Genomic DNA, 18,577 nt, shown 5'->3' on the forward strand with positions numbered 1-18,577 from the left:
TAAAAATGACCTGCAGTGCTACGTGCAGTGGGATAGGGCATAGTGGGGACAGATAAGGGCCAGGCTTTGTCCCGGTCCCCAGTGGCTCTCAATACCAAGAGCCAACAGTCTGCACCTCTTTCTGAGGAGCAGCTAATGAATATTAAAAACACTTCAGCCTGTGAATGTCCACCCCCTAATTTCTATAGCTTTTGTTGTATCTAGCAATTAGGATTTCTGCAACATTTTTGTGATTAGTATTCTTAACAATCAGCCAGTCTATTACTCAGTTACCTGGGTTGTATTGCTGGGAAAACCCTTTATATAATAGAGGTTTTTGCCCTGGGCTATCCAGTTCATCTCTTTACCTACCAAAGTAGGTAAAAGCCAGAGGGATATATAGTGCAGAAGATTTTGGAGGTATGAAACAACTAAGGTTTCATTTAACTTTTCTGAAAGTAATTGACATTTAAAAGTAGTAAAAATGTGGTTTTATTAATCAACTACAGTCACAATACAATCGTTATAGATTTCCCCTTCCGTATTCATCCCACCAAACACAAAACAGAGTAGTGTGTCAGTCTGACCTTCTTCATGGGAGTCACCACCTTGGGTTACTCCTTTCTCAGTGGAATCCCCTTTCTCAGCAGCACAGTTTAGAGTGGCAGAATTTGAATCTTCTTTCTCAGAAGTACATGTCACTGGCCATGGAATGATACACATGGAATGGTCCAATCGTCCAGGGGGTAGAAAAGTATCAAATTTAAGCAAGGTCCAATGCTGCTTTTCTATTTTGGAAAAAAAAAAAAAGAAAGAAAAGGGTCTGTGTTAAGAAATTTCCAGAAATGCTCCGTGATGTGCTGTATCACCTGAGCCCTAACAGAAACAGGAAATAAAAGGGAAAAACCCCTAATGGCACTGTTACTGCTTTGATGATGTTATTTCCTAAAAGTTTGGTTGTCATTCTTTCGGATTTAGATGTGGAGGGACCAAAATCAAAGACCAAAAAGCATTGTGATACTTTTCAAAGAATGGTCACATTTGCTTAAAGATGCACAGTGAACAACACCTGCTCACCTATGTGATACTGGTACATTGTGCCCAGGGCTCCAGTGGGAGTCATCCCTCCAAAGATATACAGGTGCTTTCCTACAGCCACAGCTGAATGGGCAGCACAGCCTGTGGGAGCTGCCCCAGTAGGACTTAGCTTCTGCCACTTCATGTCACCTGCCAAGAGATAGAAAGTGTTTAGGTACAACATGGCCTAGACTGCGGTTTCAAACTTAACCTGTCAGACTCCTGCAGTTTGCAAAGCAATCACTGAACTTCATTCACTGAGAGCTCTGAGAGATCCTATAGCAAGGTTTGGGGTGCACAAAAATCACTGGGGACTGAAATTCTGTTTGGCTAGTCCAGGGAGGGAGGGAGGGGCTCAGTAATCTATAATTTTAACAAGCATCCCAGGTGATTCTGATGTGGGTGGTCTTTGGAGCACACTGAGGAATGTGATCCAGTCTTTGGTGACCATCACCATTAAGTATTTTGGAGCCCAGAAGTAGGTGAGGTTCCAACTGTGTGTGTGTGTAAGCATGCCTGTATGTGCACACATGTGCATGTTTGAAATACAGTTCCTTAGAAAGCAACTTTGTGAGTACTGGCTAGACACTTTAAGTATCTTGCTTACTTCATTCTCTTAATAGCGGTATGCAATTGCTATTATTTCTGCCTACCTTCTTTCTTCTTAAAGACGAAGAAATAGGATTAGAGAGGGAAAGAGACTTGTTGGAGATCCCACAGCTAGCAGGTGGCAGAGCTAGAATTGTACTCAAGTCTGACTCCAAAACCTGTGTTATCTATGCTGTAATGTGCTGTCTCAGCACCTATTTCCAACCTATTTCTGCAGGTAGTTGCAACTTTTCAGACAAGAATTTAAATGAGGCAGGGTATCGCTGGATTTTAGGTTTTAGAGAACTACCTGGGCTGGAAAGGAGGAAAAATAGTTAGGAAGTAGTTCCTTGCACAAGAGAAAAGGACTTTCTTTTTTAAAATAAGCATTAAGGGACTTCCCTTGTGGTCCAGTGGTAAAGAATCCACCTTCCAATGCAGGGGACGCAGGTTTGATCCCTAGTCAGGGAACTAAGATCCCACATGCCCTGAGGCAACTAAGCCCATGCGCTGCAACTACTGAGCTCACGCGCCTCAACCAGAGAACCCCCGTGCCACAAACTACAGAGCCCACGCTCTCTGGAGCCCGTGCATCACAACTAGAGAAGAGAAAACCCACACGCCACAACTAGAGAAGAGAAAACCCACACGCCACAACTAGAGAGAAGCCCGTGCGCTGCAAAGAAAGATCCCACATGCTGCAATGAAGATCCTGTGTGCCGCAACTAAAACTCGATGCAGCCAAAAAAATAATTTAAAAAATTTAAAACATTTTTAAAGAAAAAAATAAATAAAATAAAGCATTAAAACTCTGTTTGACTGCTTGCAACGAATGCTTCTGTGAAGATATTTTCCATCTGTCAGTTCAAGGCAGGGGTCCAGCAACTCAGAGTTGGAAGGGAGAATCACCCAGTCCAGCCAAATATCCTAGGCAATGCAGGAATCCCAGCCAGTGTCAGCTGGCCTCAGATGTCACCAAACCAGAGAACCTATTGTTTGGCAAGGTAGCCCGATACACTGCACAGCAGTTCTCATGCATTCTGCCCATAGTTCCAATTCCTATCATCTGGAGCAACGCAGAACATATTCATTTGTTCATCTGTCCACTTTTTTTTTTAATATTTTAAATTTTTTGGCTGCACTGTGCGGCATACAGGATCTTAGTTCCCCAACCAGGGATTGAACCCATGCCCCCTGCAGTGGAAGCGCAGAGTCTTAACCACTGGACCACCAGGGAAGTCCCTATCTGTCCACTCTTAACAGATATGCACTCATCACTCATGACCTGCTAGACACTGTGCTCAATGCTGGAAATACACTGGCGGAAAAAAAGAGACAAAGTCCCTGCCCTAAAGGAGCTCATAGTCTGCAAGAATGATCCAGAAAGAGTCCAGGCTCTCTAGGGCACATCAGCCCTTCAGACACTCAAAGACAATTCTCATGTTATCCCTAACTTTCCTTTTCTCAGTGTTTTTAACAATTTAGCGTGACAGTTCTGGTTGTCCACCTCCAGACACGCTCTAGAAGTTATCCATGGGGTTAATGGGTACTGCTTGAAAGAAATCCAGTCGGGAAACAAAAAGCATAATGAATTTTAATGAAAGAGCAGGGTTGTTGGAAGGATAAGAAATAATTAATGGGTAGGTACATGGCAAACAGAAATACCTGCTTTTATTGTTATTATTATTTCTCATTATTATTCAGGCCACATTTCACAGAATCTAGTGAAGATTCTGCTGGCTGGTCAAGAACAAGGCTCTAGTCAATCAAAGCTATTTTATTTAATCTTAAGCAGATAAGCCCCCATGCCCTCCACCCTACTTACTGATATCAATGCAATGGAGATCATCATAGAAATTGTCCTCTGCCAAGCCTCCATGGATGAAGAGCTTTGTCCCTGCTGCCACCATCACATGACCATGCCGGGGGGATGGAGGTTTTCCAAGTGTCTTTGGTTGTGACCAGGTCAGGGTACCTAGAAAAATAAATTCAGTGACATTAGATGACAAAGCTATGAAGCAAGAACCCGAGAAATATACCCAAGCCTCACCTCCCAGCAAGCAGAGATGCTCCAAGCAGAGAGGGACCTGGGGGGTCATTCACTGCAACTTGCCAACCCAACCCAGGCCTCCCTCCGTCCACAGCCTTTACAGCCTCTACTGGTACACATCCAGGGCTGGAGAATTCACTGCCTAATATGCCTGCCCCTTCTACCGGGCAATAAGGAACCACTTCTTGCTTTGAATTAAAAAAAGACCTCCCTTAAGTTTCTTCAACCTAGAACTGCCCCAGAGTTAAAAAGAATGAGTCTACTTCTTCTGGGACAGGCCTTCAGAGTCTTCTCTTTTTTAAGACAATATTCTTAATTGATTTGCTGGAAGTGTGGGGAAAGAAATAGACTACTTTTAAAGTTAGCAGGGCCTCCTGAAGTGGTTGTATAGGATAATGGTTAGAGCACGGGATTTGGAGTTAAAACCAGGTTATTTCATTGAATAACTATGTGGCCTTGCACCAGTTAATTCTATAAGCTTCAGTTTCTGTAGTTGTAAAATGAGGAGAAATTACCTGATAATACCTACCTCTCAGGGTTGAAGTGTGGATTAAATGAGATAATATATGGAAAGCACAGGCACAGAGAAAGTACTCAATACATGAGAGTTATTAATATGGGTATGATCCAAACAGTGCAGATGTATTTTATGTGTTGAAAACCCTTCATATCTTCAAAATTGTACATATATAGAATTCAGGAAAATCAATCATTTCAACATACTAGATAAGTCTTAAAGGAGTGCTACAAAAATTATCTGAGACAAAAGCCTGCCAAACAACTTATCTCTGAATTACCATTTGTGACAGGCCTGAAGGTTGTTCAAGGAGCCCCCAGAGTTCCAAAGAATACAATTTGAAATAATCAGAAAAAGTTTATGCATAAATATGTTTACCACAGCATTGTTTGTAATAGAGAAGAATTGGAAATAGCCTAAGTCCATCAACAGGTGAATAGGTGAGTTATTGCTACAGTCATGATAGAATACTATGTATTCATTAAAAACATTGAAAAAACTTTGTGATTACAGGGGAAATGCTTAAGTGAAAAATACAGGATACAAATAGTATACCTAGAATTCTCTCTGCTATTAAAAAAAAAAAACCACCATAGTTGTACTGAAATGTTAACAATTTTGGGGTGATAGTATTTTTTATATATATACATATATATACATATATTTTTTTCTCTTAGTTTTATGTATTCAAAACCAATATTTAAAAATTTAAAACTGCTTTTTTTTTTTTTTTTTTTTTTTTTGCATTACGTGGGCTTCTCACTGCTGTGGCCTCTCCCGTTGCGGAGCACAGGCTCTGGACGCGCAGGCCCAGCAGCCATGGCTCACGGGCCTAGCCGCTCCGCAGCATGTGGGATCTTCCCAGACCGGGGCACGAACCCGTGTCCCCTGCATCGGCAGGCGGACTCTCAACCACTGCGCCACCAGGGAAGCCCTAAAACTGCTTTAAAAGAATCACACAGTTCATTCTTTCTGGATAAAGTCATACTGTGACGTGTCAATTCTTAATTTAAACTTTGTAAGTTTGAAATTTTGCTTATTGCCTTTTCTCAAAAAAGGCTGCAAAAACACACATGAAAATTATTTTTGTCACATGCTATTTGTAAAGTATTATTCATAAATGCCCACTAGTAAGAGGAAGAAATGTAAATAAATACTACTTAGACAAAGATTTGGCAAGAGGTCTCACAATTTTATTTTTTGAGGTCTCACAATTTTAAATGTTCATACCATTTTGACCCTATGTAATTCCACTTCCTAGCATCTAGTCCATATTAAATGTTGTAACATGTACAGAAATTAATATATATATTCACTGTAACACTGTCAGCAAAAAAGTCAGTCAATAGGAAAATGACTGAATAAACAGGGATTCCCACAGAAAGATATGCTTTGCAAGGAAATTTCTGACTTAGGAAAGATCGATGATGTATGATTAAATGAAGGAATAATAATGATAATACAGTGATTATTTATTAGGTGCTTCCTACGTGTCAGGCACTGTGCTATGCACTGTATCACATTATCTCATTTAATCTTTCCAACTCTTGTGGTAGGCACTATTACTATCTCTATTTTACACATCAGCAAACTATGGCCTAGAGAGATTAAGAAATTAGTCTGAAGTAATACAGAAACTAGATGTCAGATCTGGTCCTGAGTCCCTGTCCTATGGCTTCAAAGTTTATACTTTCAACTAGTACTAAGATCTACCCTTAGACCTGCAAAAGTAAGAGGCAGACCAACATTTATAATTTAATAATTCTATGTGTGTGTTTTAAAGTTTTTATGTAATTTCAAAATCCATAGAAAATTCATAGATGTTCATAAACACATGTGCATATGATTTATAATTGCACAGGAAAATCTGGAGGTAGACATTAGGAATGGCTAACAGTGTTTACCTCTGTCTGGGGAGTGGGAAGGAAAGGTGTAAGGGGCAAAATTTTACTTTTTTGCTTTATTAACTATACTGTTTAAATTGATCAATGATTCCTTTTTAAATGCAAATTTTGCTATGGGTAGAAGATATCAGCTAAGAGATATACTGAAGAAGTCTAGAAGTGAGACACACAGCCAGGTTGTCATTTTCTAACCTCTGCTTCCTACATCGGGTAAGCTGCAGGCCGGGGTAACCCCGACCAGGTAAGTGGCAGCCCCAGGGTTCCCCCGAGTCCATACTTGCATCAAACACATGCAGCTTCACATCCTGCACAGGCTGGGCGCCTCTCTCTCCGCCCCCAAGGACATACAGCTGGTTTCCGATGGTTGCCGATGACGTGTGGAATGTTCTTGGGGATGGTGGTGGGCCGGTCACCTTTGGCATGGTCCAAGTCCTCGTTTCTGGTCCACAGAGAAGGTAGGTATCTAAAACACCCAGGCTGAGGGGCCTCTGACATCAACTCTGGGGCTGGGCAAGGTCACTTTGCAAACCCCAATCCTTAAGGCGGACAGTGTAGGTCTAGGCGGGGATCTCATGCCACCAAATTCCAGGAGGGGTAGGGGGCAATACTTAGAGTTTGCCCAGATAGACCCAAATCCCCAAGATTGAAAAGCCACAAGTACAATTCAGAATGAGGCCAGGGAGGGTGGGAGGGAGGGAGACGCAAGAGGGAAGAGATATGGGAACATATGTATATGTATAACTGATTCACTTTGTTAAAAAGCAGAAACTAACACACCATTGTAAAGCAATTATACTCCAATAAAGATGTTAAAAAAAAAAAAAAAAGAATGAGGCCAGTTTGTTTTTGGAGGCCTTCAAACATCCTCTCTGAACCCTATTCCCCTTTGATGACTGACTACCCTGCCCTGTGCCCATTCAGAGGAGCCCAACAGCTACTAAAATTCATTCCCACTAGATGCAAGAAACTAAATGTGCCAAGTTTCTCAGGATATGTGGCCATTAAAAGAAAGTAGGCAATATTATTACAGTTTCAGTAGTAGCAGTAATTGTCCCTACTACATAGTAAGTGCTAAATAAATACTAGTCTCCCCATTTTACAGATAAGGAATTGAAGCAGAGACAGATTAAGTCACTCATTTAAGGTTACATGGCTAGTAAATGGCTGAGTTGGGATTCAAATTCTGTTTCAACACCACCAAGATCTATGTATTTTCTACTCTTCTGACTTGAGAATAAAATTTCACCACGTGGGTAGGTGTACAGAAGCTTATTTCTTTCCAGAATGAAGCATGAATTTTATAGAAACACAAGCAGTAACTGAGCACCTCCCTTGTGCGGAATCATTGCCCTGAGCACTCTGCCATCCCCACTATCCTCAGTCAGCCCTGGGAGGCGGATGCAAAGTATCTCCACTTTGCAGATGAGGGAACTGAAGCTCAGAAAGTCTAAATCCTTTCTCCCAGGTCACAGTGTTGGTGAGTAGTAGAGCAGGGCTCTGAACACAGATCTGTCAAAACTCCCATACTTATTCCACTACAACACACCAGGAATTCTTCCTCCCTCCCTTCCTCCCTCCCTCCCTTCCTCCCTCCCTCCCTTCCTCCCTCCCTCCCTCCCTCCCTCCCGTGCCACATGGCTTGTGGGATGTTAGTTCCTCAACCAGGGATTGAACCTGACCCCACGGCAGTGAAAGTGCCAGGGAATTCCCAGGAATTATTTCTTGACTGGGAAATTCTGTGCCTTTTGTAAAGGTCTTCATTCAGTATACAAAGTGGCACACGAAACATGTGTAATATGTGTAGGACTCAAAACATGAACCTGGAGACCAAACAAGTCTCAGCCTATATCCAAAACATAATGGAGACTTTCCTGGTGGTCCAGTGGTTAAGATTCCATGCTTCCACTGCAGGGGGCACGGGTTCGATCCTTGATTGGGGTACTAAGACCTGCAAGCTGCATGGCCAAAAAAAAAAAAAAAAAAAAACCCAAAACAAAGCATAACGTAATTGTCTCTATAGCTACAGATCTTGGATAGCTTTTGGATTTTAGGGGGAGTTAGAAGGGGCACAACCTCCAGGGTCAGAAGATCCTGGGATGGTGTGGCTGCCAAGCTAAACGTTAGCACAAATAATACAAAAGGAGTCCTAAGCCAGCTGAAGGACTCGCCTTAGTAACAAAAGCAACCAATGATTCACCTACATCTTTCATATTTCTTAGGCATGGTGTCAAACTATACTTTCTAGGAGAGAAAAAGGATCTGGTGGAAAATCAATTCCCTTGACAAAAGCTTTCCAAATTCTCACTGTATTTTATTTAAATAGATGCCATCATTGAAAATCAAAGGAACTGATCTCCATCCAATCTAGAACTGATTTCCATCTGTCGAACCATAGCTACATCAACCACAACAACAATTATTGAGCATTAAGTATGTGCCAGATTTGAGTTAATTTAAATTCTTGCCAAACTTAACAAGGTAGGAACTGTTACTATCCCAAAATGACAAAGACCAGCTATTGTAAAAATAAATCTGTTATCGATAGAGGGAACTGGGCAAGAGTTGACTGTTATGTGAAAAATGTCCAGATTACTAGTAATTAACAAAATGCATATTTAAACAATTAGATACAAGGGTTTCTTTGCCTATCAAATTAGCAGTGCTTAAAAATGATAAATTCGATACTGGTCAGGAGTGAAACAAGAACTATTAAACACAGTTGGAGAGAGGATAAGTTGAAAAAAATCTTTCTGGATAGGGAATTCCCTGGTGGTCCAGTGGTTAGGATTCTGGGCTTTCATTGCCGTGGCTTGCGTTCAATCCCTGGTTGGGGAACTGAGATCCCACGAGCCACACAGTGCAGCCAAAAAGAAAAAAGTTAAAAAAAAAATCTTTCTGGAGAGCAATTTGATAGTATGTACTAAAAGCCTTAAAGTCCAGTGTTTTATCTAGTTCTTTTATTTCTGGGCATGAGTTCTAAGACAATAATTTTTTTTTTAAACATGGAAGAACTTTTTTTTTCTTTTTATTTACTTATTTTTGGCTGTTTTGGATCTTCGTTGCTGTGTGTGGGCTTTCTCTACTTGCAGCGAGCGGGGGCTACTCTTCGTTGCGGTGTGCAGGCTTCTCATTGAGGTGGCTTCTCTTGTTACGGAGCATGGGCTCTAGGTGCGCGGGCTTCAGTAGTTGTGGTGAGTGGGCCCAGTAGTTGTGGTTCACAGGCTCTAGAGTGCAGGCTCAGTAGTTGTGGCACACGGGCTTAGTTGCTCCGTGGCATGTGGGATATTCCCGGACCAGGGCTCGAACCCATGTACCTTGCATTGGCAGGCGGATTCTTAACCACTGTGCCACCAGGGAAGCTCCTAAGGCAATAATCTGGAATACAGTCAATGATTTCTGAACAAAGATGTTCAATGCTTTGTTATTTATAATGATAAAAATCTGAAGACAACTTATACGTTAAAAAAACAACAACAGGGGGATTATGGTATTGTCATAAAAATTGAGGGACTCCCCTGGTGGTCCAGTGGTAGAGAATCCACCTTACAAAGCAGGGGATGCGGGTTCGATCCCTGGTCAGGGAACTAAGATCCCACATGCCACGGGGCAACTAAGCCCTCGCGCCTCAACTAGAGAGTCCGCGTGCCACAAACTACAGAGCCCATGTGCCCTGGAGCCCATGCGCCACAACTAGAAAGAGAAAACCCACACCCACAACTAGAGAGAAGCCCATGCGCCACAACGAAAGATCCCATGTGCCGCAACTAAGACCCAATGCAGCCAAAAATAAATAAATAAATAAATCTTAAAAAAGTGTGATGCAGCCATTAAAAATGATTTCAACAAAGCCTTATTAATAGGGAATTATTTCTGTGCTAATTATGAAATTAAAAAGAAAAAGATACAAGAGTGTAGTGGTGAAATAGGATGATCTCAGGCTTATAAAAATGCAGAGAAAAGACAGGAAGTACACAGAACTGTTATTAATAGCCTTAGGTCACAGGATTTTGGATGGCTTTTGTCCACTTATTTACACTTTTCAAATATTTTACAATGAATATAAACCATATTTATAAAGAGAAAAACAACAAAAAAAATGTTTTTAACTGACAAAAAGTCAGGTCCACCTCCCATGGGTGGTTCAGCAACATCCTCGCAGTAGTGATGTCCCCAAACTGCTTCCTCTGTGATAAAACTGCCAGTGAGACTAGTCAGGAGCTTTGCACTTTTTGACTAAAAGAAACATACTAGGAGGATCTAGATCAGGGTTTCTTAACTTTGGCACTACTGACATTTTAGACCATATAATTCTTTATTGTGAGGGGCCTTCCTGTGCATTACAGGATGTATGGCAGCGTCTCTGGCCTCTACCCACTTGATTCCCTGCCCCGAGGTGTGACATGGCCAACTGTCCCCTGGGGGGCACCATCGCCCGCATTTGAGACCTCCGATGTAGGTGATTTGGGTTCTAGCCTGCCCCAGTCCCTGGCTCCCTGGTGACTTTAGGAAAGTCACTTCCCCTTGTGGGACCTGGGTTGCCCACTTGGCATAGCTTTTCTCTGAAGCCTCTTCCAGCTTTGGCTTTTAAGAAATGGATAATTCGTACACATTACGAGGAAAACAAAATGTAACTCTATTATTTTCAGATTCTGCCAGAAGTTAAAATTTCTATTTTCTATGAGGTCAGCAAAGTTAAATGGATTAGTCAGTACAATCCAAATGGGCTTTGGTACAGGAATTGGAATTGGATTTATTTATTCATTTTGGTAAATAAATAACCTTTGGCTACTTACCAGGATTGAGAACTTGTAGGCAATTTCGATTTCCTGACTGGTCGGCACCTCCAAACACCCAGATGCTGTGAGGTGTGCAGGAGGGAACAAAGCTGGCATGCTCGTACCGGGGCAAGAGGCCCTCCGAGGTGGCTAAATCCCACTGGTGTGTTCCTAGAAAACATTTCACCCAGTTCCTAGATTGGGGCTGCCAATGGCTTATACTGGTTGACAAACTTGGGGGAGGGTACTGAGGAGAAAAGGGTCAAAAGCATAAGTGAACAACCATCAGATCACTTAAAGGGAATGTGGTCGACCTCCAAAAATTTTTATATCAGACACTTGGTGGGGGGGCCATCTGATTCATCCATAAACCCTCTTCTATGGGAACTGTCCCCACTCTCCCAACCCCAGGGATAGATCCCAGGACACTTTGTTGTACTACACCTTGACTTTCTAGCCTTAGCTGATAGGGTCAAAGGTAGTCACTGGACCCAAAATGGGCCAATCAGATCCTTTCTCCCAAGAATTTGGAATTCAAATAGATTTCTGGGTTTGGGTGGCGATCTTCTACCATGTGTGGAGAAGGAGAGAAAGCCGAAGTATGTGGAAGAGAAGAATGAAACACCTACATAAAGAAGCAGATCTCTCCAAAGAGAGCGAGGGAGGAAGTAGATGGTTTTTGACAGCTTTCTAATTCTTGCTTCCACTTTCTCCTGAGGCTAGGCCAAATCTCCTGCCTTTGGATTCTCTTTCTTTCTTTTTTATTTGCTGGTTTAAGAGAGTTTCTATTACCTGCAAGTAAATGACTTCTGGCTAAAACAATTTCACAGACTTAATACCTAACTTATGAGTTATTTTAATTAGTAAACCACTTACATATGACCTTTACAGGCATTATCTTGTTAGATCATTACAAGTGCCAAGTGAAGCAAGTTATTATCCCTGTTTTATGGGACACTGAAGCCCAGATGGTTTAGCCAGAGTCACAAAGCTAGTAATAGGTCACGAAAGAATTGTAACTGTACTAGACAGCAAGCTTCTTGAAAGCTGAAAGAGATTTAATTTAACTTTGATTTCCTAGTGCAGAGTATAGAAATTCAAATGCCTACAGAGGATTGGAGGAAATTGGAGAATGAGAGCCCCAATGATAGGTGGCAGCTCAGTTGCAAAAAACTGTCACCATGTAGACATACAGGCGTATGGATGTCAGATCTTCCAAGATTATCAAGAGAGGCCAAACCACTTCAAGTTTTACATGTAGACTCTCCTGCACATTTGGTTAGTAAACAACTGAGATCAAAACAATACACAGGGGCATCACTGGTGGCGCAGTGGTTAAGAATCCGCCTGCCAATGCAGGGGACACGGGTTCGAGCCCTGGTCTGGGAAGATCCCACATGCCGCGGAGCAACTAAGCCCGTGTGCCGCAACTACTGAGCCTGCGCTCTAGAGCTCGCGAGCCACAACTACTGAGCCTGCGCGCCTGGAGCCCGTGCTCCGCCACAAGAGAAGCCACCGCAATGAGAAGCCCATGCACCGCAACGAAGAGTAGCCCCCGCTCACCACAACTAGAGAAAGCCCACGTGCAGCAACGAAGACCCAACGCACCCGAAAATAAACAAAATAAAATAAATAAATTTATTTAAAAAAACAACAACAGTAGACAGCAACGTTACACATGGACCTAACAAAACATGTAACAAAACACCAATTTTCTTCTGCCATTGTGTGGTACATAGTAGTCACTCATTCATTCATCCAAATACTTATAAAGCACCTACTCTGTGCCAGGCACTGTGGTAATGGCTGGGGATACAATGAGAAGCCATATAAAAGACAGACAACAAACAATCACACGTGAAAAGGGCTGTGAAGGGGGATAAAGATGGGAAAGTACAGGATACTATGGAAACACAGAGAGTGGTTGTGTCATTGTGATTTACATTAAGAAATACATATTTGGTCTTCATCTGTTCCAGGCACAGAGCTCTGAAAATCCCTGCGCCGACTTAAGTGATAAGACTGATAAAGGTGTCTTTTGTTATTGATAACAAACCCCCTGTCAACCACACCTGAGTATATGTTAATGAGGTGACTTTTGGAAAGCCCCTAAGGATGGGAGCTGGTTGCCAGGGGAACTAACCATGACATTACAGGGTTAGAACTTTTCAGCCCCAGACAATGCCCCCCTACCCCCATCTCCGGGGAGAGGAGAGAGCCACCAATGGTCATAACTCACTCAATTATCCCTCCATAAAAAAGGAAGGGCTGCAAGAGCTTCCAGGTTGGTGGACTCACGGAGGTTTTGCAAAGGTGGGGCACCTGGACAGGGCACGAAGTGCCTCTTCCTGCATACTCTGCCCTATGCATCTCTTCTATCTGGCTATTTTCCTGAACTCTGTGAGCCTCTCTAGCAAATTAATGGAACCTGAGGCGGGTGACATGGGAACCTCCCGTTTATAGTTGGTCGGTCAGAAGCACAGGTGGACTTGTGACTGGCATCCGAAGGGGAGCAGGGAGAGCCTCGTGGACTGAGTCCTTCACCTGTGGAATCGGATGCTAATTCCAGGGAGAACTGAACTGAGTTGTGGGACGTCCAGCTGGTGTTGCAGAATTCTTTGGTGTGGGGGGAAATCCCCACACATCTGTCAGTCAGAAGGGAAGCACGGAAGACTAGTGTTGAGAGGAGGCATGGGAACAGAGAAGGAAAACAGAAGAGTCTCTCCTTTACAGTGGCAGTGCCTAAACTAGTCCTAAACTAGTGGCAGATGTATCAAGGCAAGGTTCCTGATGAAAGTGTCATTTAACTGGGATCTGACAGATGAATAGTAGCCAGATGATAAGGAAGAGTAAGAGCCTTCCAAGCAGAGGGAACAATACAGTAAGCCCCCTACATACGAACATTTGAGTTGGAAACTTTCAAAGATGTAAACGTGCATTCGCATGTCCAAATCACATAAGTTTGTTCACATGTCTGGCGTTATCTGTAAAAGTTGGGTACCTAGGCTAACTTTGTTGGACTTAAGAACAAATTGGGGGCTTCCCTGGTGGCGCAGTGGTTGGGAGTCCGCCTGCCGATGCAGGGGGTGCGGGTTCGTGCCCCGGTCCGGGAGGATCCCACATGCCGTGGAGCAACTGAACCCGTGTGCCACAACTACTGAGCCTGCGCTCTAGAGTCCAAGAGCCACAACAGCTGAAGCCCGTGCACCTAGAGCCCACACTCCACAACAAGAGAAGCCACCACTGTGAGAAGCCTGTGCACTGCAATGAAGAGCAGCCCCTGATCGCCACAACTAGAGAAAGCCCACGTGCGGCGCACGTGCAGCCCACGTGCAGCCCACGCGCAATGAAAAAACCCAACTCAGCCAAAAATAAAAAATTAAGGAAACAAAAGAACAAACTGGACTTACAAATGTGCTCTTGGAAAAGAACTCATTCTTATGTAGGGCATTTACTGTATATGCAAAGGGTTGGAGACCAAAAGAGTTCAAGGAACTGAAGGATATCCAGTGGAGCAAGTGTGGGTTTGGGGGAGCTAAGAAATGAAGTTGGGGATAGCCTGAAATTGGGGAGTGACATGATCAGATTTATATTTTAGAAAATACTCAGCTAAGTATGGAAAATGCAGTGTACAGGAGGTAAACTTGGAAGCAGGCTGACCAGTGAGGAGGCTGTTGTAACAGTCTAGCTGAAAGATAGTGATGCTTGGACTACAGTAGTAGCAGTGCAAATGGACAGACATGGATGAAAATAAGAGATACTTAGGATTTGGTGATTAAATGGCTATGTGGATAGAAGAGGTGGAGACATCAATGCCTCCCAGAGAAACAGTTGATGAATGAATGGCTGGTTATCCAGGGCTCCATATGGACTCTTTCCCCCAAATCAAGGAGGTCTTGGTTGGGTGGATATATTCCTGGAGTCTGGTGAGACCTTAGGGACCTCTCAGGGACATTCATTTTCTCAGAGAAAAACCCTACTGTCTGGTCTGAACTGATAGTCTTAGGAATGGTCATGGCTGGCAGCACAAAGCCCTGCTCTCTGGCCATATAGGGCATGTGTTCCACAGCTGCTGGTCTTTTTTTTTTCTGGCCACACCGAGTGGCATGCAGGATCCCAGTTCCTCGAGCAGGGATCAAACTGCAGTGGAAGTGCAGAGTCCCAACCACTGGACCGCCAGGGAATTCCCCACAGCTGTTGGTCTTACCCAGATCTATGGTGTGCACATCTGAGAAGCTCCTGCTTGGGTCTGCTCCCCCAACAATGAAGACCTTCCCTCTCTCGGCATCACCAACAGGGGGTAAATATGAGCAGCTATGGCCAACCCGAGCACAGGGGCTGTCTCCAACCGGGGTCAAGGTGTACCTGCCAAAGGGAGGGTATATTCAGGAGGCCTGAGCAGAGAATAAATGCAGCAGTATGTTCTTTGCATTCCTCATGGAACAGTCACCAGAATGAAGGGTCTTATACATACACAGTCATTTTAAATCATGTCCAGCAAAGCAGCATTTTCCTAATTAATGAACAGTACCTTCCCTTTGCACATAACCTTTGAGCTTTCAATTTTGTCACTACTTTCATCTCACATTAACTTAGTGGGGATGCCCTGGGCTAGTAATTGTTCCCATTTGGTAGAGGGGGAAACTGATACCCAGAAATGTCCAATGGTGTGTCCTGGCACAGGATGGTAGTTATGAGCATGATTTGCAAGTTCAGACAGACCTAGTTCAAGTCCCAGATCAAGTGCTTTCTTGATGTGTGCCCTTTTGCAAGTCACTTTACCTTTCTGAACCTTAGTTTCTTCATTTGTAAAATGAAGACAGCAATAGATCTCACCTGTGAAGAATGAGATGCAATCTTGTAACACAGCAGGAAGGACTCAGTTAATGATGGCTAGAGCTTTATGTGTAATCACATGAGAACAGCCCCAGAGCTCTTGCCACTAGCCAGTGATGCTTCCCTCTGCCATGTAATATTCTCCGTCATTCACTGATTCTTTTTTTTTTAATTTATTTATTTTTGGCTGCACTGGGTCTTTGTTGCTGTGCATGGGCTTTCTCTGGTTGCAGCGAGCGGGGGCTACTCTTTGTTGCGGTGGCTTCTCTTGTTGCAGAGCACGGGCTCTAGGAGCCCGGGCTTCAGGAGTTGTGGCTCGTGGGCTCTGGAGCGCAGGCTCAGTAGTTGTGGCGCATGGGCTTAGTTGCTCCGCGGCACGTGGGATCTTTCTGGACGAGGGCTCAAACCCATGTCCCCTGCATTGGCAGGTGGATTCTTAACCACTGCGCCACCAGGGAAGCCCCATTCACTGATTCTTAAGAGCTTTTCCAGATTACTCATAAAGCTCGACCTGATGGAAGACAAAACTAGGACTTTGAAAAATCAAATACAGGATCCATTCATTCTACTCTGTAAAGTTTTTCTGAATGCTGACTGAGAAAGCACACTTCTTCAAGCTTTCTGGTTGGAAAAGAAAACTCTGCAGCTGTTTTTCAGGCCCAGTCTTATCTGACCTCTCTGGCATTTGGTACTCTTGGCTCTTCCCTCCTTCTCATACCTTTCTCCTGACCTGGCTTCCCCACACCCATTCCATTTGGTTCTTTATCCACCTGTCTGGCTGCACTTTCTGTTTCCTTCTCTGACTCCTTTTCCTCCAGCTTTCTCCCAATCCTCATGGGTTCTCTTCTTCTCAGTCTAGGTTTGCTTGCCTGATCAATTTTTCTTTTTTCTTTCTTTTTTTTTTTTTTTTGTGGTACGCGGGCCTCTCACTGTTGTGGCCTCTCCCGTTGCGGAGCACAGGCTCCGGACGCGCAGGCTCAGCGGCCATGGCTCACGGGCCCAGCCGCTCCGCGGCATGTGGGATCTTCCCAGACCGGGGCACGAACCCGTGTCCCCTGCATCAGCAGGCGGACTCTCAACCACTGCACCACCAGGGAAGCCCGCCTGATCAATTTTATATGTACTGATGGCTTCAATTATCACCCATCTACCGTACATGTTCATCAGTGACTTTCAAATCTCTATTTCTTTTCCAGATCTCTCTTCTGATGTCCAGATTCACACATTCCACATTATCACCTGAATGACTACTAACCACATACCATGCATGCTGCTAACTTCGCTACAACCCTGGATTCACTAAACTTGCACAAAATCCCTCTGGGGACAGTACTATTATCATCATCTGAGGTTTACAACTGAGGACCTGAGGCTTAGAAAGGTTAAATGACTTATTCAAGAGCACACAGCCATCCAGCTACATGGTGCATAAGACAAAAGAAGTCCCTGCCTTTACAGCCCTGACAGACTGGTTGGGAAGAAAAACATTAAACAGATAATTTCCAAATATCCATTTCATTTCAGTTGTGTTATAAAGGAGTACAGGACATATACAGGATATATAGTATGAGAACATATCACAGGGGGACCCTACCCTGTAAGGAGAGGTAGGTGGGGACAGGGGTGGTCAAAGAAGACTTCCTGAAGGAGCCCCATTTGAACTGAGATCTGAAGTATGAGTAGAAGTTAGCTGGGCAAAGAGAGGGACAAAAGATGGGGGGAAAGGATGATCCAGGTAGAGGGACCAGCACATACAGTCCCTGAGTGGGACAGTGCAAGCCACATTAAAGGAAGAGAAAGAGAACAAAGGCTGAGTAACGGGACTTGCGGTTGGAAAGACAGGCAGGGACAGATCACGCAGGGCCCAGTGGGCCATTTTAAGGACTCTGGTTTTTATCCTAAGACCAATGGAGAGGCACAAAAGGTTTTAAACCAGGGAATGCCATGATCAGATTTATGATGCGTAGAGAACAAGAGTGGACGCATGGAAGCCAGATCAGGGGCTCTCCTCCAAGGTCCTGCAGAAGCATTGCCTCCTCTCTACAGCCCTCTGTGAGCCCTGCTTCAGCACTGGTCACTGTTCCCCCACTACACTGAGACTATTCACCTTTGTACCTGCAGCACCTACACAGCGGCTGGCCCTGTCAGGCCAGTGTTAGTTGCTGAACGAAGGGCTGGTTGAACAAGCGCTCAAGAAATAGTGAAGCCAGTTTAATCCAAATCCAATTCCCTGAAAATCTTAAAAATGAGTCAGAGCTTAGGGGAAGACACAGTGTTGGAGCTGAGGATGCCAGATGGTCAGTGCCTTACTCTTCCTGGCAAATGGATTTTAATAAAATCAACATCTGCTCTGTGATAATTATTGCCCCACTACTTTTCCTCTGAAGACCTTCTCAGACAGTTTGAGTCTAATTACCAGAAACCACAGACAGTTTCAACTCTACCCTTTTTCATAGATGATCATATATGTTAGTAAACTACTTATAAATGAAGAAAAACCTCATGTGTTTCTGTTTGAATCCTTCCTTACAGACCATGTTGCTTTCCTGGGCTTGTCTCCAGGCTCCAAGACTGGCAGCTGCTTCATGGTGTCCTATGCCTAAGAAAGAAAGGTACTTTTAGACATTTACAATTATCTTCTACCTAAAAAACACAGCAAATCAGGTTACTCGCCTCTTTAAAAATGTTCCTGTTGATGTACCAATTTCTAGGGCCTGATTAATTTGAATAAGCATTACCAACCTTTTGATATAAACTTATATTTGAGAGGCAACTATGACACAACTTTCATAATCCAATTACAGAGTTTTTTTGTTTTTTGCCTAAAGTTTTCTGTGTCTGTGGTTTTCAT

The 18,577-nt window shown here is 43.6% G+C and overlaps 1 protein-coding gene across 1 annotated transcript; it reads right to left on the bottom strand.

Annotated features, from left to right (window-relative positions):
* Nucleotides 1-463: 463 nt before the first annotated feature.
* RABEPK (Rab9 effector protein with kelch motifs) lies at nucleotides 464-18,313 on the bottom strand (the record flags this gene model as incomplete). Its single annotated transcript, XM_079706320.1, has 7 exons — nucleotides 464-767; nucleotides 1,057-1,206; nucleotides 3,470-3,619; nucleotides 6,393-6,554; nucleotides 10,909-11,061; nucleotides 15,098-15,255; nucleotides 18,261-18,313. 7 exons carry the CDS (start codon nucleotides 18,311-18,313, stop codon nucleotides 475-477), a joined length of 1,119 nt encoding a protein of 372 aa, XP_079562446.1. The 3' UTR covers nucleotides 464-474.
* Between the last annotated feature and the right edge of the window lie 264 nt (nucleotides 18,314-18,577).

This window comes from Hyperoodon ampullatus (genome assembly GCF_949752795.1).
Source record: "Hyperoodon ampullatus genome assembly, chromosome: 6".
NCBI lineage: Eukaryota > Metazoa > Chordata > Mammalia > Artiodactyla > Ziphiidae > Hyperoodon > Hyperoodon ampullatus.